Source organism: Saccostrea echinata, unplaced genomic scaffold, assembly GCF_033153115.1.
Source record: "Saccostrea echinata isolate AGI-Se365-2 ecotype Australia unplaced genomic scaffold, CSIRO_AGI_Sech_v1 ptg000030l, whole genome shotgun sequence".
Classification (NCBI taxonomy): Eukaryota; Metazoa; Mollusca; class Bivalvia; order Ostreida; family Ostreidae; genus Saccostrea; species Saccostrea echinata.
Genome location: NW_026889779.1, coordinates 4,314,203 through 4,338,471, shown reverse-complemented (window position 1 = coordinate 4,338,471; position 24,269 = coordinate 4,314,203). Strand labels below are relative to the sequence as shown.

The window sequence follows — 24,269 nt, the reverse complement described above, 5'->3', positions numbered from 1 at the left end:
CTGCTATACAACACCAATCAACCAAATCGAACAAGAGTGCCCACCCTTGTGTACAGTTTTCAACAGTGTCTATATACTATATGTTACACTTAGTGTTTAACATTATAACAACTGTAAAACTGCATTATACAAGTTTTAATAACCTTTTTAAGAACTAGCATTAAAGAGAACTTTAGTGACAAAATCTACCCTCAGCATAGTAATAGAAGCTTGAAAACATTTAATATATGTGCATTTGTTTATGATAACTTGTACTTGTTTCCATGGGATTTACAGAATTGATATGAATTTTATTGAAGTGGTGCATTCTTAAAGCTATATGGCATATCTGAGCTAAAAAATAATACGAGAATAAATGTAGATATACACATGATATGTGTTATTCATGTTTAAATTAAAAATTTCACCGATTTTGTACTTGAATTACCTCACGTTTCTCTAATTAAATGATATAATTAATCTTAAAATTTTTAAATATCTTTGAAACGCGATTGATTTAAATTGTGTAATTTACAGTAAAGTCCTATCTTTATATAAAGTAAAAAAAAAAAAAACCAAACAAATAGAAAGATCTTTTTAATTTTGGTTATTTGAACTTAACAAAAAATACGCCATATATGACTTTTACCTGACAGACCTTGACTTTCACATGATTTGAAACGGAAAACACACACACACACACCCTCACACACACACACACAATAAAGTTATTCTCTTCGGTTGGCTTTACACATAATTGGTTTTTGGAACAGGTATGTATATGAACGTTTAAAAGACAATATATTTCACTTGAAATAATAACGAATAGCAATGTTATAAATTTTAAATTCATTACGTTGAATTTACAATTTGAAATTTTGTTTCATTATGACATAACAATAAGTGTTGCATTTAGTACAATCATTTTGAAGTATAATTCTCTTGGCATAGGAATAATCAATACGTAAAGTTTGGTTGGATTACTTCATACAACACTTAATTACTAAAAGGTTTTCACTGTTATTTTCTAATAGGCTCGATATTAAAAGTGCACAAGGATGCCATACTTCGAACATTCATTATGTTATTAGCAGACCTATTTCTGTATTCATATGAAGCAGAATTTGTTCAAAATTTTACACGTTAAAAGAAGAAAACACTTGCTGTGGCCTTCAACTCGACATTTAGATATACATGTATCGACGATGTATTGTCAATCAACAATGGTTATTTCCATTCTTATGTCGATACGATAGATCCCAGTGAGCTTGAAATAAAAGATACCACAGAGTCTGACACATCTGTTTCATATTTGGATATTTTACTAGAATAAGACTTTAATGGTAATCGAACAACCAAGCTTTATGATAAACGTGATGACTTTAACTTTACAATCATCAACTTCCCTTACTTATGCAGCAATATACCTTCATCACCTGCATACGGGGTTTATATCTCTCAGTTGATTCGATACGCAATAGCATGCTCTACGTATGCACATTTTCTAAAACGAGGTAAGTTGTTGACAAACAAGTTGATGAAACAAGAATATCAACAGTCTCGTTTAAAGTCGTCATTTCGTAAGTTCTATGGTCGATACAATGACCTTGTCAGCAAATACAATTTATCATTAAGTCAAATGCTGACTGGTGTTTTTCATACTTATTGTCAGGCCATTATTTACACACTGAATTGTCGACAGTTTTTCCCGTTATTTCTCGTTCATGACAAGGAGCACAGGGCGGGTGTGACCAGTCAGCAGGGGATGCTCACTCCTCCATGGCACCTGATCCCACCTCTGATGTTTTAGATGTCTGTGTTTGCTCTGCTCCAATTTGTATTGTTTAATGGACTTTTGAGCGTGAATACTGTTCGTTACCTCCATACATTTCATTACAGAGTTCACTAATTATAAGAATACGATATGGAAAACCAAACTTAATTATGTGACATTATTCAAATAAAACTTCTGTGAATTTATTATTATTATTATTTGAGATAAAAAATTAGCAAAATATGGTATTGTCGAAAATCCCACCCCTTTTTATGCCCCCGTATCGAAGATTCGGGGGTATATAGTTTTTGCCCTGTCCGTCCGTCTGTCTGTTTGTCCGCAAAAACTTTAACATTGCCCATAACATTTGATTGGTTAGAGCTATGGCTTTCATATTTCATATTGAGTACCATCATTTTTGACCTTGACCTTGGAGTTTGACCCAGTTTTGCAAAATTTTATCCAACTTTAACCTTGGCCCTAACTTTTGAACAATTGATGCTAGGGATTTCATACTTCACATGTGTAATTCTTGTGACAAGTCCTTCATTTGGATACCAACAACTTTGACCCTTTGACCTTGACCTTGGAGTTTGACCTACTTTTGAAAAAAACTTTAACATTGGCCATAACTTTTGAACGATTGGTGCTTCAGCTTTCATACTTCACATATGTAATCCTTGTGACGAGACCTTCCTTTGGATACCAACAACTTTGACCTTTTGACCTTGACCTTGGAGTTTGACCTACTTTTGAAAAACTATAACCTTGGCCATAACTTTTGAACCGTTGGTGCTAAGGTTTTCATACTTCACATATTTAATCCTTGTGACAAGACCTTTCTTTTGTATACCAACAATTGAAATCCATTGAACTTGACCTTGGAGTTTGACCCACTTTTGAAAAACTTAACCTTGGTCATAACTTTCGAACGATTGGTGCTTCAGTTTTCATATTTCACCTTTATATTTCTTGTGAGAAGGCCTTTCCTTAGGCACCATTAATTTTGACCATTTGACCTTGACCTTGATGTTTGACTTACTTTTGAAAAACTTTAACCTTTTCTATATTCAATGGTTTGCTAGGGCTTTCATATTTCACAGGTATATACGTCGAGACAAGACCTTACTTTGTGTACCAACATATTAGATTTGCTTTTGAGAAAGTTTAACCTTTGCTATAAGTTGCCATACGGGGGCATCAGTGTTTCACAAACACATCTTGTTTTTAAAGATAATTCTTAAAAGATCTGATATACTTTTACCGTTTAGTAATCAATTTCTTTTGGGAGAAGCATTGCCGTTCATTTGGGAAAATAAGAAGAAGAAGAGAGAGAAAAAAACAAATTACTGTATCCAAAGATGCCTTCTGTTAGATTAGTTGAAATAGAATCGGTCCTGGGGAAGAAATCGAAAAATGGAATTAAGTATTAGTGGAAAAGGACATATTTACCACTCTGAGTATACGATCAATCTTTAAAATGAGGCAGGCTGACAAATGAGTTGATGTTACAAAGCTCTTACTAATCTCGTTTCAAGTCAGCCTTTCGCACATTCTATGGTCAATTTAATGACATTACATGCAATTGCAAATACAACTTAATGGATCCTATTTTTGACTGATATGTTTCATACCAATTGCTTCATGTAGGTCATTTTTTCTTAAACTAATTTTGACAAAAGCTTACTCAGTTTATTTGATTAATAAGAAAGGCTCACGGTGGGTGTGTTCGACTGGTAGGGATGCTTACTCCTCCTAGGCACCTGATCCCACTCTGATGTTTCTTAGGGTCCGTTTTTGCCCTGCGATTGGCATTGTTTACAGGATTTAAGAGATTGATCTCTGTTCGTTATTTTACCTTTTTCATATTTAGGTCATGGGTAATAACAAAATGATTGATTCCATTCCAGCGATTGGTTCTATGAGAAACAAGATTTTTATAAGTGAGACAAAAAATAATCATATCAAAACCATGATATTTTAAAATATGTAACTATATTCATGTTGTATAGCTCGTATGTTGTTTTATGCAATCAGAGGGGTAGCTGCAGATCTGTAGCTCGCTGGTCTAAAAAAAATTGGGATGGACGACCAGAGAACTGTTTACCATATAAAACGAACCACAGGCACTTGTGAACAGAACCCCCCCCCCCCCCCGTTCCACACAAAAAATGCCTCATTATACATTTTTTATAAGAGAGATCTCTTACAATGTATAGTGGGGTATTTTTGTGTGGTTTGGGGTTTTCACGATTTTATCCTATGGTACACATGATGAATAAGTGTAATAAATATAATTCGTGAAAAAAATATCCAACAAACATCGGGGTTGAATTTTTTTTTTTTTGGGGGGGGGGGGAGGGTCCTGTCCACAAGTACCTGTGAAAACGAACAACATATGTTTCATGTATGTTTCTATGGTAAACATACGTCTGAAGCGTGAAGTTAAGACTAAGGACACGTTGTAATTTTACCTTTGTATTATTTGTCTGAATAAGAAAAAAAAAGTCGAGTAAAGCATCCAGATTTATATTTTATTTCAAAGCATATTAAACACATTTTCCAATACAAATGACCTGGCGCAAGAGTTTTATAAATTAAAAAAAAAATAAATTAGAAAAATCTAATAATTTGTCCAAAAATCAAATTATTTCAACAGAAAAGAAAATTAAGTATGGACAATTTGCATACATTTCCGTGTAGGGAATGATAAAAAGATGAAAGTAAATCATGGTTTCCAAATGTCTAAATGTTCAATGAAAAAAATCATCTTAAAAATATATTTCCGTTCATTTTCAATACATGTATTGAGATGTGTTTGAGATTAATTCTTAGTTGTATAACTAACTTACTGAAAAATGATATAAAGGATAGGTTTTTATTGTACGAAGGATGTTCAATAAATAATGTCATTGCTGTTAAAAAATAACTCAAGAAAATATTTCTGTTAATCTTTTTAATGGTTCCCTTCAAAATACTCTCCTTATAATGTTTTTGGGGTATGGTATTCATGAACTGATAAATGGCAGAACCCAAAGCACTCCTTGAAGCATATCTTCTTCCTGACAAGTGCTTTTTTTCAATTTGGGGAAAAAAGTCACAGGAAGACAAATCTGGTGATTAGGAAGGGTGGGGTAAAACATGAACCTTTTCTTTTTCCAAAAATGATCTCATCATCTGGGATTTATGTGCTGGGGTGTTGTCATGAAGAAGTCGAATGTTGCGAATTCCAGACTTTGGTCTCTTCCTTTCGTAGTGTTTCTTACCTTTTTTTAGGACATGATTTTTATATACGTGTCCGGTGATTGATCGGCCTTTTGGAATAGCAACCTGAACTATAGGACCTTCACTATTAAAAAAAAATGCGTCTATACTTTCTTAATACTTTGACATCGTTTGCGATAACAGGGTGTTATGCCGTTTAGTCAACCACATCTTGCTATCAATTTTCCTCTGAGGTTCAAAATAATGTATCCATGTTTCATCATCTGTAACTAGTTCCGAAAAACGTCGTGCATCGCAGTTTTCTTTTCTTTTTTTTTTTAGATTTTAAGTAATTTCTTAGACATTTCAACACGGAATCCTTTTTGTTTTTCTGTTAAAAGATGAGATATCCATCGTGCACTAACCTTTTGGAGCCCAAGGTGTTTCTTTAAAATTGTAAAAACTGTCCCCGACGAAATTCCTACTAAATTTGCTATCTGTTTAATGGTTACTCGACCATCATTAGTGATTTTTACAAGTATTGCTTCAGTTGAAGCCGTGCGAGGTGGTACAGGACGTTGCTTATCCTTTAGATCTGTTTGGCCGTTTTTGAATTTGCTCACCCACCTGTAAACTTGTCTCAGTGACATACACTCGTTACCACACACATCACATAATTCTTTGAAAATGTCTTTTAAGTCTTTACCTAGTCTGACACATGTTTTAATGTAGCCTCTAATTTCGGCCTTATTGGAAGATGACTTACCAGTCATATTTTCATACAGTGTCTCGAGCAGGGGTTATATATCAGCTTCTCAAGGTAGTATTCGATGATGAAACGTGGTCAGATAAACGGCCATAAATAGATTATGAACCAAATCATGCGTGAAAAAAGTCCAAAGATCAATTAAACCCTGTGTTTTATGATTATGAAATCTGATTGGTCACCTTATATATTGAACACCCCTCGTAGCTATGGCAATTGTTTCCATATGCCTTAAAATAGCACAGTCTATTACAGACAATTTGTATGTACATCTACACATGCAATGAATCAAGGAAAATCAATCTTTTCAGACTGGAAGTTTAATCGGTAAATGTATAGTATAATGGACGGATAAAAACATGGACAGGAGTAGAAAAATAACAAAACTCATATGAGAATAAAATGAAACGTACATATATAATATTTTACCGATTTACTTTTAACTGTCGAAAAGAAAAGTTTACTTCTGTCGCTTAGACAGGAGTAATTACAATGAGACTCTTAAAAGCAAGTAAATAAGCAAGAAAGATGTTCGATTATTCAAACATAAAAAAGAACAACTCCATTCAAAATAACATTTGTAAAAATGTTCCCTGTTTAGTCCCCTGGGGTAATCTTAGCACTGTCTTTCACAATCCAAATTGCAAACAGAATGCATAAAATCTAAAAATAAATAAATAAATAAATAAATAAATAAATAAATAAATAAATAAATAAATAAATAAATAAATAAATGTAATAATAACGATAATAATACAGAGGCGTAGTCACAAACTTAAAAAAAGTAGGGGGCTCAAATCCAAGAAAGATCTGGCCAAAAAAATAATAGTCTTGTTTCCTGCTACCCGACCTACCCTATTTTTTTGCACCCGACCCTAAAGTTTTTTTGAAGTTTTGGAAGAAAAAAAATCGGGAATTTCTGGAATTTCATCGTTCTGTCACTGTAATTGGTTTCTGTGTTAACACAAAACAAGCATTTCATGAAATTCTTGTTTTAAATATGGACTTTCATAAAATACCACTTGAGTTGTGCATAAAAAGACATGAAATTTAACTTTAAAAGACAATATTGACCTGTGACATGTTTAATTTTTATCTTGTATTAGTTCATATCCAAAAAATGCTGTTGGAAAAAAATAAAATAAAAATATAAAATAAAATAATTTTCATACCTACCTACCCTATTTTTTTCAGGCTGGTAGCAGGAAACAAGACTATTATTTTTTTTGGCCTCTAAAACGTGTAATATAAAGAAATTAACAGGCCTGTAGGAAGCAATTTCACTTTGAAATTCCTTGACAAGCAAAAACAAGAGGCCCATGGGCCACATCGCTCACCTGAGCACAGTGGATAGGCAAAAGCACAAATCAGTTCAGTATTGAAAAGATTCCGGGGGGGGGGGGGGGGCTTGAATTTTAAACTACCTGATGATGCTTCCATGTCAAAATAACAAATGGCTTTGTTGTACTTGAGAAGATTTTTAAAAAAATTTCTGATATATTCCTTTGTAAAAATTTGATCCCCCTTGTGGCTCCTCCCTATCCCAGGGGTCATCATTTGAACAAACTGGAATCTACACTACCTGAGGATGCTTCCATATCAATATGACTAAACATAGCTTCTCTGTTCTTGAGAAGAAATATTTTTTCTATATGTTCTTATGTAAAACTTTCCATCCCCCATTGGGCCCCATCCTACCCCTGGGGGTCATCATTTGAACAAAATTGAATCTACACTACCTGAGGATGCTTCCATATCAAAATGACTAATCATGGTTTGCAGTTCTTCAGAAGAAGATATTTTCCTTTATATTTCTATGTAAAACTTTGATCCTCCATTGCAGCCCCGCCCTACCCCCAGGGGTCATGATTTGAACAAACTTGAATCTACACTACCTGAAGATGCTTCCATATCAATATGACTAAACATAGCTTTTCTGTTCTTGAGAAGAAATATTTTTTCTATGTGTTCTTATGTAAAACTTGGACATACTTAAATCTACACTACCTTAGGATGCTTCCATATCAATATGATCAATTAGGGCTTTGCTGTTATTGAGAAGAAGATTTTTAAAGATTTTTCCTATATATTTCTATGTAAAACTTTGATCCTCCATTGTGGCCCTGCCCTACCCCCGGGGGTCATGATTTGAACAAACTTGAATTTACACTACCTGAGGATGCTTCCATATAAATATGACTCATCATGGCTTTGCTGTTCTTGAGGAGAAGATTTTTAAAGGTTTTTCCCATATATTTCTATGTAAAACTTTGATCCTCCATTGTGGCCCCGCCCTACCCCCGAGGGTCATGATTTGAACAAACTTGAATTTACACTACCTGAGGATGCTTCCATATCAATATGATCAATAAGGGCTTTGCTGTTATTGAGAAGAAGATTTTTAAAGATTTTTCCTATATATTTCTATGTAAAACTTTGATCCTCCATTGTGGCCCTGCCCTACCCCCGGGGGTCATGATTTGAACAAACTTGAATCTACACTACCTGAGGATGCTTCCATATAAATATGACCAATCATGGCTTTGCTGTTCTTGAGAAGAAGATTTTTAAAGGTTTTTCCCATATATTTCTATGTAAAACTTTGATCCTCCTTTGGGGCCCCGCCCTACCCCCAGGGGTCATGATTTGAACAAACTTGAATCTACACTACCTGAGGATGCTTCCATATAAGTATGACTCATCATGGCTTTGCTGTTCTTGAGGAGAAGATTTTTAAAAAATTTTCCCGTATATTTCTATGTAAAACTTTGATCCTCCATTGTGGCCCTGCCCTACCCCCGGGGGTCATGATTTGAACAAACTTGAATTTACACTACCTGAGGATGCTTCCATATAAATATGACTCATCATGACTTTGCTGTTCTTGAGGAGAAGATTTTTAAAGGTTTTTCCTATATATTTCTATGTAAAACTTTGATCCTCCATTGTGGCCCCGCCCTACCCCCGGGGGTCATGATTTGAACAAACTTGAATTTACACTACCTGAGGATGCTTCCATATAAATATGACTCATCATGGCTTTGCTGTTCTTGAGGAGAAGATTTTTAAAGGTTTTTCCCATATATTTCTATGTAAAACTTTGATCCTCCATGGTGGCCCCGCCCTACCCCCGGGGGTCATGATTTGAACAAACTTGAATTTACACTACCTGAGGATGCTTCCATATAAATATGACTCATCATGGCTTTGCTGTTCTTGAGGAGAAGATTTTTAAAGGTTTTTCCCATATATTTCTATGTAAAACTTTAATCCTCCATTGTGGCCCCGCCCTACCCCTGGGGGTCATGATTTGAACAAACTTGAATTTACACTACCTGAGAATGCTTCCACATGAGTTTCATCTTCCCTGGGTTTGTGGTTCTTGAGAAGAAGATTTTTAAAAGATGCTATTAATTTTTCACTAATTCTTTATTATCTCCCCTTGAAAGAGGGCGTGGCCCTTCATTTGAACAAACTTGAATTCCCTTCACCCAAGGATACTTTGTGGCAAGTTTGGTTGAAATTGGCCCAGTGGTTCTTGAGAAGAAGTCGAAAATGTGAAAAGTTTACAGACAGACGGACGGAGAGACGGACTACAGACAAAATGTGATCAGAAAAGCTCACTTGAGCCTTCGGCTCAGGTGAGCTAAAAAAAAGGTCATCAAACGTTATTATTGAGGGGGGGGGGGACAATGATATCGTAGCTATGTTTTCTATAGTATTCTATATATATATATATATATATATATATATATATATATATATATATATATATATATATATATATATATATATATATATATACATGTATATATATATATATATATATATATATATATATATATATATATATATATATATATATATATATATATATATATATATATATATTGAGGGGGGGACAATGATATCGTATATTTTCTATAGTATTCTATATATATATATATATATATATATATATATATATATATATATATATATATATATATATATATATATATATATATATATATATTAAGTGGGGGGCACAGACATACTCTTGCCCCCCCCCCCTCCCATATCTGAAAGGGGGGGGGGCTAGTGCCCCCGCTCCCCCCCCCCCCCCCCTGTGAATACGCCTATGTAATAACTAATAATACATACAAATATAAATGACCTGATGACCTTAATTGTTCACATGTAGTTAAGTCAAGTTGCTTGCATTACCAAATTAAAATTAGCTCATGTAAGTCAATGATTCAATTAATTAAGGACAGACGAGATATTCCTTAAATATCTGATTTTGTATCTCTTTGTAAGGTACCAAAAAATTATTATTATTACTGTTATCCTGTGATTTCTAAACTATTTTCAAAAAGTCTTTAGAAAATATAAACACCGAAACTGTGAAATTAGAAATTCGAGTAATATCTAATAAGATTATTTAGGAAATACCATCCTCTGGTATCTATCACAAATGCCTGATAATGCATTTCGATTTTTTGTTAGGAAACTTGTCAAATTAGCAATATGTCAATCACGAAATCTTGGGATAAATTATATATTATTGAGGAACCTCTGTCTGGCCTTTAAACTTGAACTGTTCCTTTGGCTCTCGGTATGTCTATAAATTACTTTTTACGATTTCGACTCTTATTTAGAATCATGTGACCAATTTCTACCAAAATTGTTTTACTGCATCCTGGGATCAAATGAATTCAAGTTTATCAAAAGCAAAGATTGTGGCAATTTATGAAAAAAGTGATAGCTTGGTGTGTGTGTGTATATATATATATATATATATATATATATATATATATATATATATATATATATATATATATATATATATATATATATATTTATATTTATATATATATATATATATAAGTTTAATTTGTTATCAGAATGATATCGCAATAAGGATTTAAAGATTCACGAAAACAAGCTGGGGTATTCTTCCCCCTTGCAAATAAAATTTCCTGACATGATTGTTCGATCAACTTTCAAAAGGATCGCTTTAAAAAGATTTTAAAAATTTGCAATTTATTCAATTATATATATGTTGTCGGCATCTTATTTAGTAGAGGTTCATTGGTTACGGGGTAAGAGAAGATCCAACGTGGAGATCTAGCATTTGCAATTGAGAATTTGGAATGTTCCCCATCAGTCAAAATAAACGATTTGTAAAATTAATATAAGGTTTTGAATTGGGTTGAAAAATTAACGGAGGGAGGGGTGGGGGGGTGGGGGTGGTTTCTTTTCTAAAGTTGAATATTGAAACCAATTGTGTGGAATTAAGTCCTCATCCCGTTGAAAATTGACCCGCTTCGTGGTATTGTGATCATCCAACTGGTTCTAAAATCAACGCCATACCTCTCATTGTTTTTGCAAAAGCCATTTAACCGATCAAAGTGTTGTAAACGAGCTTTTCATCAAGTACAAATTAACCAAATTGCATTTCCCAAAAAATATATACACTTATGACAAACTCTCCTTACCTGAAATACAAAAAGTGCCACGCCCACTCCGATGACCATTGGTTTGTTGTCTTCAATCAGATCCAATATGGCATTATAACAGCCCTATGAATATAATTTGACTACAAACACTTACTTCAACAATTTCGTAAAAAAATAATAAATAACATTTAAATTTGCGCATGAAAACTACTGAATTAACAGATAAGCATCTTTATTTGAAAATTCCCAGGCGTCAGTGTTGTCCAATGTAGTTTTATTCAAATCAAGTGGCATCACATCAAAATTTAATTATTTGGTGTTACTTAAGATATTATATTGTCACGAAAAAACTTTTTTTTCTTTTCTTTTTAGATAAACATAGTGGATGGATAATGGAAGTATTTAATTTGATATGTAAAATCAAAAATTCAATAATCATTGGTTAAAAAAAAATATTTAAAAAAATAAATACTTTAGAATATTTTCCGGTGGGGTTTGCACAACTTGTTTGTATGGTGTTTAATTCTGATAAATCTTTTTTCTGCAGTATCTCCTCCGTGAATCCTTTACAACAGCCAATTGCATTTTTTGGAGCCATATCACTATAACCATTCCATCCACAGCATTTCAGCTGAAAAGTACAAACATTACATATGTAAACTGTTTAGAGAAAATTAATATCATATTGAAGTAGAATTTGCATGTTCGGTCATATATACTGAACCAAAAAAAGTACATGTACAAGTATATGTGAAAACTACACAAAAGTATGGAATACGATTAGGGCCAGCAGTTCACTATCGCATAATCTATCATCGACTAAAAGGTCGATGGCGCGGTAATGCGATGAGAATGAAGTGAAGGTGCGATGCTGATGACGCGACAGTGCGATAGCAGATAGAGCGATAGCGAAACATCGCTTCATCGTACCATCGATATCGCATCATCGTGTCATCGCGCTATCGCTTCATCGTGCCATCACATTATCGTAATCGCAGTCGCGCCATCGCATCATCGTCATCGCACCATCGCTTCATCGTCATCGCATTATCCCGTAATCGTACTATCGACCCAAACCTCGATGAAGTCGTAACTACTCGGCCTTTACGTAACTGCAACGGAAATGAAAGAGCGTGATCCGATTGACCTCGATGGTGCGATGATTCGATCGTGAACTACATGGCCCTATCCATGGCCAATGCACCACTATAGGAATGAACTAATCGAACCTAATCCTGTTGAAACAGATGCACCATTAAAAGGATGGGGTGCAAGATTTCAAAATAAAATGGCAGGAGGTAGATGGACATGTGAAGAAGCAAAATTCCATATTAATTATTTGGAGCTTCTTGCAATATTTTTGCATTAGAATCTTTTTTCAAGAAGTTTAGTTCAAAACATCCCTGTTTCAAAACTGAAAAAACCAAGTTATTTCATATATTAATGCAACGGGTGGTATGCAATCTAAGCAATTGGACAAAATAAAAGTCGAAGTATGGAACTGGTGTTTTGAAAGAAATTGAGTAATTTCTGCACAATGTATTCAAGGTATTCAAAATGTTTATGCCGATTCATTATCTAGAATTCAACTGAATGGATGCTAAAATCAGAAATCTTTGAAAGAATTTTCAATCAGTTTTTTAAGCCAGATATAGCTTTGCTTCAAGGTTACGAAACAGCTGAATCAATTTGTTTCTTGAAATTTTGATCTAGAAGAATACCATGTTGATGATTTTATAATGTCATGGTCAGTTTTTCATCCTTATATTTTCCAGCCTTCAAATATTAAAAAAAATTTGATGGCTGTTTCAAAGAAGCCGCTATCATTATTTCATTGTATAAATCACAAATATGGTTTCCCTTAGTACCGGATATTCCAATCAGGCTACTTCGGCACAAAAATTTGTTGACAATGCCATGTGCAGGCGAAGTACATCCCCTTCGGAAAATGAAATTAGTCGCTTGTTTTAATGTATCAGGCGACCTCTCCAACATTCAAGACTTTCAAACTTGGATGCGAAAATCATTACGGCATCTTTACGAGGAGCAGCAAACAAGTAATATCAATGCTGTTGGAAAAGATGGATTTTTGGTGTTATAAATGGGGTATTAATTCCTACAAACCGTCTAAAGTGAATGTTATAAGATATTTGACATCTTTAATGAAGTTAAAACTTTCTTATTCTGTAATAGATACCCTGGTACTCAGAAATCTATTTTAGTGAATACCTTGCCTTTTTTCGGTATTCAACAAACCTTTGTGCCGTGGTAGCCTGATTGGAATAGAAACAAGATATTACTAAGGGAAACCATATTTGTGTTTTCCACAATGAAATTATACAAGTATACAAGTGTCTTTCTCTTCTCTATCTTTCAGTCATAAAAATACGCTGTAAATCTACTCACGCTTATAAATAGGAGATCCATGGCTCTGCTCTCTACGTCAGCGTTTATATTACTGCCACTTATAATTGGTTGATACTTCTTGAACTCCTTAGTTAATGGATCCGAGAGCAATTCTTTCAGCTAAAACATGATAAAGATATGTTTTATATACATGTATAATAATACAAAGAATTCATGTACATATATAGAGTATGTGCACTTTGTTTTGTACATATATCTGATTTTCTTTAAAAAATTGTTTGTCAATGCATTATTCTGGTAAATGTTTGTTACATGTATTTCACAATATTTGCTAAAAAAAAATATCCATATACATGTATGTGTTACCTTGTCAGAAAACAAGAGAGCTACAAAGGTCACTTCTATCAGGAGGAGTAGGATCATGATGATGACGTACTATTAATTAATAATTAGATAATTACATCAGCATAATACTAGGATTTATGTAAAATTGCTTAGTAGGGTGTGCCAAATTCACAATAATGGGCTAAACATACATGTAGTTTTATAGTTGATTATTATTATTATTACTAGAGTTATCAATTGAAAATTGCAATTTACGAAGTATAAACTAAAGTTTACAATTTTTAAACCAACGTTTTCCTCTGTAAAACTATATATAACGGTTGTACACCATAGTTTACGAATGCTAAATAAAGTTTATCCGACTTTGAATAAACGTTTATGATAATTTATGAATATAAATTATAACTTGTAAACTACGAGGGTCATTCAATAAGTAATGCCTCATACAGTTTATCATAATAAATGTAGAAGTATTTAATTTTATTTTTAAACAGTTGAAAAGTTCTATTAAAGAACTCCTAAACACAGAAAACCCCATGCTTTTTCCTATTGTTGTCGCAAAGGAATTCACTTTTAAAGTAAGCATGGTCACTACACTGAGATGAAAACTGTTTAAAAATGATCCCTGCCAAGAGGATGAAAATGAGGGCGTGTGTGAAAACTTTGCTTCTTTACATAAATAGCTGAATAACCCATATTGAATATATGATTTTGATATGTGGAAAGACTAGTCTTTCACGCTGTATAGTTTTCAGATGGATTCGGAAATTTAAAAGAGAAAAAAGTACAATTAAAAGATTGCAGTCAAAGTGGTCGATCGAAATCTGTAGAGGCACCAAAAATATGGATGCTGTGAGCAACATGACAAAGTTGGCTAAAACACAAAACATTTCATCGTCATAACAGTTTATAGAGTTGTGACAAGTGAAATAAATCTAACAATAATTCTATCAGATGGATGCCTTATTTCTTTACAAATGTTTAAGATAAAACACACGTTAAATGTGCCAATGGTCTTTTTAAAAATAAACATTTGTACAAAAAAAAAAGAAGATTTGATAAACTTGAGTGATGGATGACGAAACATTTGTGTATTAATTATATTATTTTTCTTGTATTAATTATATTATTTTTCTTCTATTTTGCATGACAAATTGTTATATATACGGAGAGGAACTTTGTAAGTTGTAAAGAACTTGTTTCCAATCCTTTTGATGCACGCAATAAAATATGTTCAAAACAAACATTGGTGTACATTTTATAGCCGAAAAGGAAGATCAAGAATAAAATGTGGAATCAAAGAGAAAGCTGTCGTCCTATTATTGCAAAGACAAGCAAGGGCTCCAAATATGTTTTAATTTCCTTTTTGTTCAAGAGATCCAGTAAAACATGTACATACAGCCAAAGGAAGGACTATCAATGACAACTTTTATGTTAAAATTTCACCCAGGAAAGTTAAGCAGATTTCCTGCAAAGCAAGCCCAAATACCGGTCCCCGGAGTATTTTTCTGCACTTGAAAACGCTGCTGCAAATAAGCATAGAGTTTACAGAGTTTTAAAGTTTACAGAGCTTGGGCATCCCCTATATTAGCTACATGTAGATCTCAGTCATTGTGAGATATTTTTCTTCCAAAAACATATGAACGCAATCAAAGGAAGATTTTACAATTTCAGGTATATGATGGAAAGTGCTATTCATCAGTGTCTTTAGAGCATCCCTTAAGATGAGTATGCTGAGGTTTTCTGGTCATGGGTACAAAGACTTTAGACATGTGTTAATGTTAACAGGGAATCCGTTGAGAGATTGAAAGTATTAAGAATCTGCTTTACATGCTTTTCCAATTTCTACATGACCTTTCGCATTATTTACTGAACGACCCTCGTATAACTAGCAATCATTAACCATAGTTAAGACTTCATAATATCGAGTCACTAATCGTGAAACTATATTTATCAGATTAACCATGTTTTCGTTCACTATATTTAGAATTGCAAACCATAGTTTACAAATCGTCAAACTGTTTTTATCAAATAAACCATATTTTGCACATGCATAAAACTTTTTTCACGGTTAAAAGTATAATTAACACTTGCGAAACATGGATTGAGGCGTAAACTATGATGTAGAGATTTGGTAAATATAAATTACAGTCGTTAACTATTATTTACAATTCGTTAACTGTAGTTTACAGTTGATGAACCTAGTTTATCATCTGTTAGTGGCGTATACGTGTAGGCTAGTAGTGTGAAGTCACAGATTTAATCTGAGGCGCAATGTGGGTAGGCAACATCATGATAAGAAGACCACTTAACAAAATTGAGAACTTTTAACTATTTTTGACTCTGCTTAGAAAATATGGAAATTTCCTTTCTGAATAATCGAAATACGATCAATACGTTTGACTTCCTACTTAAACCAAAAATATTTCAAGATATCAATTTCACTTCCTGCACTAATCGTATTGCTGTCGATGGTTCTGAAATTGTCCGATAAGACTTAATATAACACTTGAATTTCGGCTTAAAAAAGCAAAACTGAAAACATTTACATGGGGCAGGTATAAAAGTGCGGATTTCTAAGAATGCTTTTTTGGCATTTGCAACAAAATAATATTAATAGGTTAATATTTATTATCAACTCCCCTTTCCCATTTTTTCATCTAAATTTTTATCCCTGACAAAATGATGTGTAGGCTGCAGCCTTTTTGCCTATTTGGAATATACGCCACTGTCTGTGAAACAGGGATGGGGTCAATTACTTTAAAAAGTAATTAATTAAATTACAATTACTTCGACTTTTTCTTCAATTAAATTACAATTAAATTACAGGCTTTCTAAGACATGTAATTAATTAAATTACAATTACTTTGCAAAAGTAATTAATTAAATTACAAATTACATTTTTATTTTTTATTTTTTGAAAATTTTTATAATCCTTTTCAATGAATATACAGAACATCATTTATTTGTATATAAGCTCAGCCTCTGCACAAACAGTACAAGAAATAATATGCTATAGGCATTGTGTATCATAATGTGGTTTAATTTATAACATTTATTTACAATACAATAAGAATCTCTTAAAGAACTATCCGAGATCTGTTTGATGCAGTTTCCTCCACACAAAACCTATATGTACACAAATTGCATGGCTTATGATATTTGATTAAAAGTGAGTATTTTAATAGAGTAAAATGAGTCGCAACTGTAACCCCTTAAATTAAATATTTCCTTTGAAGGTAACCTGAACACCTCAAATTGCTATTTATGTTGAACAATTTTACTTCATAAATCAGAATTGTACAGATAGAAAATTCATTCATAAAAATCTGCTTAGATTTTAAAATAATTATCAAATTGAAAGTATTTCTTTTCTAAAACGAGCGGAGAATTTTAAAATGAAATGTTTATCTCCACTGGCTTTGTCTTCTAAATCATGGAATGAATATCTCTTTAGAGGAGTTCATTTGTTTTGATTGCAATTTAAAGCTGTGATCTGGAGGGCAATTATCTCTTAATTCCCAACAAGAGAGAACTCTAACTTAATTAATGACACACACCTTCCTTTTCTTTATTATTGATAAAACAACAAAGATTGAAATACATGTACAACAAATGTGTGTTGCATAGCTGAATAGACCTAAGAAGGGTGGTTCAAAATTCATATTTATAAACATAGATCAAAAATTCAAAATTTACATAATGATTAGAAAGAAACTAGTTTATTATTATCAAGCCAATCATTTATTTATTTATTTGTAAGCATTAACCTAAGATTTTGTTTAATTGAAGGATTGAGGATATGTTTTAACAATAAAATAAAAACCAGTAAAACGGGTAGGTAGTGGTAACGATATATCATGAATATATCATGAATGTGTATTATATTAAGTAATTGAATGTAATTGAAAAAGTAATTGAAATTACATGGTATTTTTTCAGTGTAATTAATTAAATTACAATTACAAGTAATTGAAAAAATGTTCAATTACAAATTACTTCCAATTACTTCAAAAGATGTAATTAATTACAGTCAATTACAATTACTTTTTTCAATTACCCCATCCCTGCAGTGTGAAACTATACTTTGATCATTTTTGTGAATTTGGCATGCCATAGCTTGGAGGGGTTCTATATAGGAATTAGAAAGAATTATGATTATGAAAAGACACCTATATATGCAGTTACTCTTAAATATCCTTTAGAAAGAGAAGAGAAATAGGTTACTCTGTATAAATACAAATCCTTCCCTATTGTTCTAGTATATTTTTTGAAAACTAGATTGTGTTTATTAAGTTTTAAATAAAAAAATAACTTTCTTGAATTCTTTGTTCGCTTTTGATAACGAAGAAACAATATCAATCCACACTCACAATAATCAGAAAGACCTTGATGCTGCAACAAGCACCACATCCGCCCAAAATTCCCATAACCACCAGGAATATCCCGATCCCGACCAGAACCCATGCTGCTATAGTGATATAGTCAGATATGACGGGTAGGTCCTTAAAAGCCTTCAGAACAGACGCAATGAAGTCAGCTCCTGCTATCACCAGGGCACCTGCTGCAATAAGAGCAAGTCCAACAAGCTGAAAAAGAAAATTTTTAATGCTTTTAATATAGATTATGAAAGAGAAAATTGTATTGTAGATACTATATGGTTAAAGCAAAAGTAAGGTTAAGACAGCTGTTAAGTACTGGTCTGTTATCAAATATCAAGTGCTTCATTTATTTTTTAGATGAAATTCTTTTCAGAATAGCCAGGTTATGCATATCTCCTCTCCAGGGTGACTTTGATTTCTCACATTGAACGATTCCTTCTTTTTCACCATTCTTGAAGCTTCAAGGATTTGCCTACAAAATTCGATCTTTATGCAAGAGGCTCAAATTCCTCGATCACATGCGTATTATGAGTTTCCCACACAATGACCATCTCATCCCAATCTAATTAAAATTAGATGTTCCGAATCCGCTACCGCTTCTCAAACGTTTGAGAAGCGGTAGCGGATTCGGAACATCTAATTTTAATTAGATTGATCTCATCCACACCTGGGAATGAATGAAACTATGAACCATTTCCAAATTAGTACAGGATTCTTTGATAATAAACCTTTTCATATTAAATGAAGTTTGTCTTGTACATACCGAGGATGAAAATTTTTTTGAAAGGTATAATATATTTTCAATATATAACCAATATATCCTCACCCTTTGACCTGACCAAAGGGACACAAAATACAGCTTGAAAAACTTTTAAACCTGAAATGATTTTGTGGAGAACTTATATACATATTTTTTAAATAAATTTTGTTACTAAATAAAGACGCCATCAAAATTAAAAGATACTATGTACTTTGCAGTTTTAGTATAGTTTTTAATTTCTCTTTTGTCCTTTCTAGTATGTATATAGTTGATGCCCACTTTGCTCGAATAACAGCCAGAATGCCACTTGGTTTGCTATGAATTAAGTTTTCACAGAATGTAGATAGATGATAAATTGTTATTGCAGCCCGGAGGACCGGGCTGCTCTATACATATAAGTTTAAGTGTTGGTATATGGGGATTGAGGTGGGAGAAGTTATTCAGAATTAAAGGTTTTATAAACATTAAAAAGATTGTTAATCAGAATGTTCTTTCCCTTTATAAATTACGAGATACACAATATATTTACTTCCATAAAGTGAATCTGTAAAAATATATATGTTTTTCATATTTAATATATAAAGTTGCTCATCATTTACTATCGAAAAAACGACAGGTCCCTTTTTTTTAGAACATCGAATTTTACTTATCGCATATAAACGTAAAAACGTACTTTACACAGTTCGTGTTTTATATTCTTAAAGTGAAAGACATTTTTGAAAATAGGTGATGCATGTGTCTGGTTTCAATTTATATTTTATGCACCCAACATTTACTTGAGGAATTGATAAGGTTTAAAAGGGTATCGTTTTTGTTCGATTTTCATCCGACTATAAGTTTTCAAAATATTCTCGACTATCGTCTCCATCATTTAGACGCATGCCTTTTTCACACATATATCGAAGCGGTTTGATGATCAAGACTCATTTCCATTGTTTACTTTATTTATTTCCCGGGCGACAATTGATGGTTACATCAATGTTTTCTTGTTTATTACCATGTAAGAAGTTTGCTTGCATGACGTCTTGGAGTAAATAACAAAATTTCGAAGGCTTAGTGTATCTTTAATATAAACTCCCTAGGAATGAACTGAGACCAGTATAATATTACGCTAACGAGTAATTTGTATACATGTAATGATCTTCTAAGTGTCTTCCCACAAATTTTTATCAAAATAGAAAATTTGGTGTTATGACACCAAATTTTCTATTTTGATAAAAATTTGTGGGAAGACATAAGGATTAACATTTTCAAAATGCTTTACCATTATCTTTGTGTAGAAAGATCTTCAGATTACTTTCTTTTGTTTGATTTAGTTTGTGTTTCATTTTAGACCCAAGCAATTTTTGCACTCTTTTCTCTAGAGTACGGCTTCCGTTTGAGACCAACTAATGGGCGGTGTTACGTGATCCCGTTTTTACAGATAGTAGCACTTCACAGATGAGTCTTGAATAACATTTTATTATGGAATGTTTGACATCTACACCTTTTAAACTCAATATGCAGATTCTGATTCAAGACTTGATTGTTTCTTAGGACAGGGGACATAAACTTCTAATTATTTGTAAGGAGATAATATTTCGATATAATCATGCCAAACAATTTGCTTGAAAGAGGTCCAGGAGTATATGAGATGTAATTTTGAAGGTTATGTGGTTTGACCCTCTGGCTTCATGTAATGAAATTCGTAACACTTAGTCCTCTTCATTCAAAGATGCCACATTCTGAAGCTGAGAATAGAAGCTGAATATGTTAAAAGTTAATGTTTCTTTTCACAGAATTCTTACTACATACATTATTCTATCTTCAAGTTTACTGGGCCCGAAACAAGACTGAGCGACGCTCTTGTCCTTCTACTTACATGTACATAGTGGTGGACATAAGTTAAACATACATAACATTTTAATTTCATTTATATTTATTTGCTTCATCAATACAGAGCGTCCATGGCAGGTGTGACCAGTGTCGACAGGGGATGCTTAGGCACCTGATCCTACATTTTGTGTTTTAATCCACGAAGTCCGTGTTTTTTTTTTCTCCCACTATTTCTTTTTGTTTACATGATTTATGAGATAAACCACATTTTGTTATATTTTTTCATTGTTGTGGTGCATTTATAATATCCCAAAGACCGGATATCTTAAAATTTCAATCGAAATTTCAAGAAATCAAAACCTTATTTTTAAATTGACACTTTTCAGGGATACTGAATCGATGCTATAACTACATGTATTCGGTAAAAAAAAAAATAGATAAAAATATTTTAAGAATTACCCCCCCCCCCAAAAAAAACAAAAAAAAACACGAAAACATAACAAAACATTGCAACGGAGTTTAATGTGAAGCAAAACTAATACAAGTGCATTTGAGATATTTTTCTGTTTTAAAATGCTAGTTTTTTAAATCTGATTCATTATCTTGGGTATAATGTTTAGTGTAAGCTTAACTCTCGTATTTCTAAATTTTGTAACTCAACTGTAGTCATTTCTCTTTATGGGATTAAGTATCTATCTAGAGCACTTATCTTTTGAAACTTTGTCAATGGTGTACTGTGTTGTCTTCTGATATAAATAATATTTTCATTGATTTTCGTGTGACATATACTTGTTGCTATCTAATAATGTTTGATTCATAATCAGACTTAATTCTGTTTTTTTCATTAGACAGATATAAAAGGGGAAAATCTATTTTTCTATGTTTTCACCTCTATGTCTTTATGCACGGCAAAAATATTTTTGATAACATAAAACAATTATGTAATAAGGATTTGAGTATATGCGTTCCTCATTGGAACATTCGATGCACAGGGCGAGGCATTTAACGTCGTTCCAACAATTTTTCGGCTGTTCCAATTCTAACAAAAACATTCTAAAATGTTCGAAAAGATTTCCTGAATTAAAAAAATAACATTAATTACTTATACTTTCTCTTAAGCGTCCATATTTTCCTTAAAAATATACCTTAAACACTCAAGTCCTTTCCATAAAACAACCTTTACACTTCCTACAATACTGTTACCTTTTCGAACTATCGCAATTTCGAAACAAAACACTCGTTATATCTTAAGCAAACCAACATTTCTAAGGTTGAATTTGAGTAGGACCATATAGTCTTTAAACTCTGAGAAACAGGAATTTGGTTCAAAAACTTTTTATCACACCGATTGATTAATGTTCAAAATATCAAAGTTTTTCCAAAGCCACTCTAAGGTTAAATTTGCTCTAATGGATTACTACGTCTAGCATTCTCTCGACTTTGGTATCTTTTTTTAATTTAATTTTTCTGTTTTTGTTTCTATGCAGAAAAAACAACAAATCTAGACCCATCCACCATCAGGGAGAAAAGGAGGTAATTTCGCAAAAATAACAATAGTCTTTTTTAATGTGCAAGAAACCTTAAGGAACTTATAATAGAGATAAACTTTGGTGTACGAGAAGAACAATTTCCTCGGAGGAACAAATTAAAATCAAATGCCTATGTAATTTATTTACTAGTATACTGCATTAAGTTATTTTTAAATGACAAAATTGGTAAGTGTTTTAACTGTATTTTTTGCGCAAATACTGAATATTGCATCCAGCATATGTCTAGCGTCTCCTTATATATACTGTATCCATTTAACGCAGAGGTTTATTATTTATTTATTTATTTATTTATTTTTGAGCAATTCTAGTAACACAAATACTCACCAGAAACAGAGTATTCAGTATACCAAGGATAAGTTTGGCACAACATGCTCCCGTGCTCCCCATCTTCAAAATGCAAATAATATCCTTCAGTACAAAATTTGAAGTATCAATAAATAACCAGAAAATTCTAATCTCAAATTGACTGTGTTTTAAACATCAACTTTTTTTCGCCGAACCCTTTTTTTTAAAAATAAACGAGCATTTCTTAAATTGACAATCTTTGTGTATATACTACATAGAAATAAATCAAATGGAAAGCTTCATTCGTATTTCCAGAAACAGACCTGTAGTCAACACTTTCCTATGATAAACCTATTCCTTCCTATGGCTCACCGTATACGGGCTATCCAAACGTTGATAAGATAAGATTTACCATTAAATGGAAACGTAAAAACTGACATTTGGACCCTTTATTTTGCTTCTACCCTGGATTGGCCATCGATTTGTCGCAGTGTTTGGTTGCACTGATAAAATTGTCGATTTTTATGAATTTATCTCGGACCAATACGTTGGTATCTCGGAGAACGTTGGAGGACTTTGAGTAATACGCTTCCTCCTCTTTTGAAAAAGAAGATAAAATCACCCCCATCACATACATGTATTGAAACTTTCAGATTTAGGTGATAATGTTAGTGTTCATGTTAATTAAAAAATCCTACTGCCGCTTAAAATTATGAAGATATATTGACTATTCATATTGGGAGGTTTGGTTGTTAAAAATTGAACGTATTTTCATAAATATTATTTTTGATGATAAAAGAAAGAGCATTAAGAGACTATCATTTCTTTAAGAGAATATAATTATTGTTTAGATATATTTCAAAAATATTTACAATCTATCCTTTTAAATCTCCCCACCTTTCACCCAAGAAAGGTTCGCATACGCAGACTTAGGAGAAAAAGAATTGAAAACTGATAAACGATTACGGACTTAAAAAGATACGAGTTGGGTTATAAACGACTTTATTGCATGCTGGTACGATAACGTGTTACGTAATTATTTGATTTATAATGTAGGCCTTTAAAGACAATGACTTAGTATGATAAAAATTCGTGAAATATGTAAAAGAGATATTTCAATGTTATAAAAAAGACAAGGTCACTGTACAAACAGTCAACAGCGTTTTAACAGATACTAAACGTATGTTTGTAGGGTTCCAGCGGGTACACATCTGAAATTAACCAAAATCATATCTGATATAAATATAGAAATGTTAAAAATATTTGTACCAGATGATTTATGTACATATATTGCCAATATTTACTTTTTCGTCATTGCAACCTTAACATTTTCATTTCTGATGAAAATGAGAATAAATTCAGTAAAAAGACGAAACGAAAATATACATTAAACTTCATTTGCAATTACATTGTACATGTACTGAATTTGCAGAAAACTTTATAATTATCAATAAATCAATATTGATAAGCTTATAAATATTGCCCAAGGCTGCAATGTTGACAACGAATTTGTCACCAGTATTTGTAAGGTATCTTAAACAAACCGTAAACAACATTGAACGATATATTATACGGTAATTTTATCTTCAAAAAGTGTTTTA

The 24,269-nt window shown here is 32.5% G+C and overlaps 1 protein-coding gene across 1 annotated transcript; it reads right to left on the bottom strand.

The window, feature by feature from the left end:
* Positions 1-5,154: 5,154 nt before the first annotated feature.
* LOC133197124 (CD82 antigen-like) lies at positions 5,155-23,264 on the bottom strand. Its single transcript, XM_061332979.1, has 8 exons — positions 22,992-23,264; positions 22,708-22,770; positions 18,250-18,465; positions 13,898-13,966; positions 13,571-13,690; positions 11,637-11,795; positions 11,204-11,287; positions 5,155-6,386 (listed from the first exon to the last, which is right to left on the bottom strand). Exons 2-8 carry the CDS (start codon positions 22,768-22,770, stop codon positions 6,321-6,323), a joined length of 777 nt encoding a protein of 258 aa, XP_061188963.1. The 5' UTR covers positions 22,992-23,264; the 3' UTR covers positions 5,155-6,320.
* Between the last annotated feature and the right edge of the window lie 1,005 nt (positions 23,265-24,269).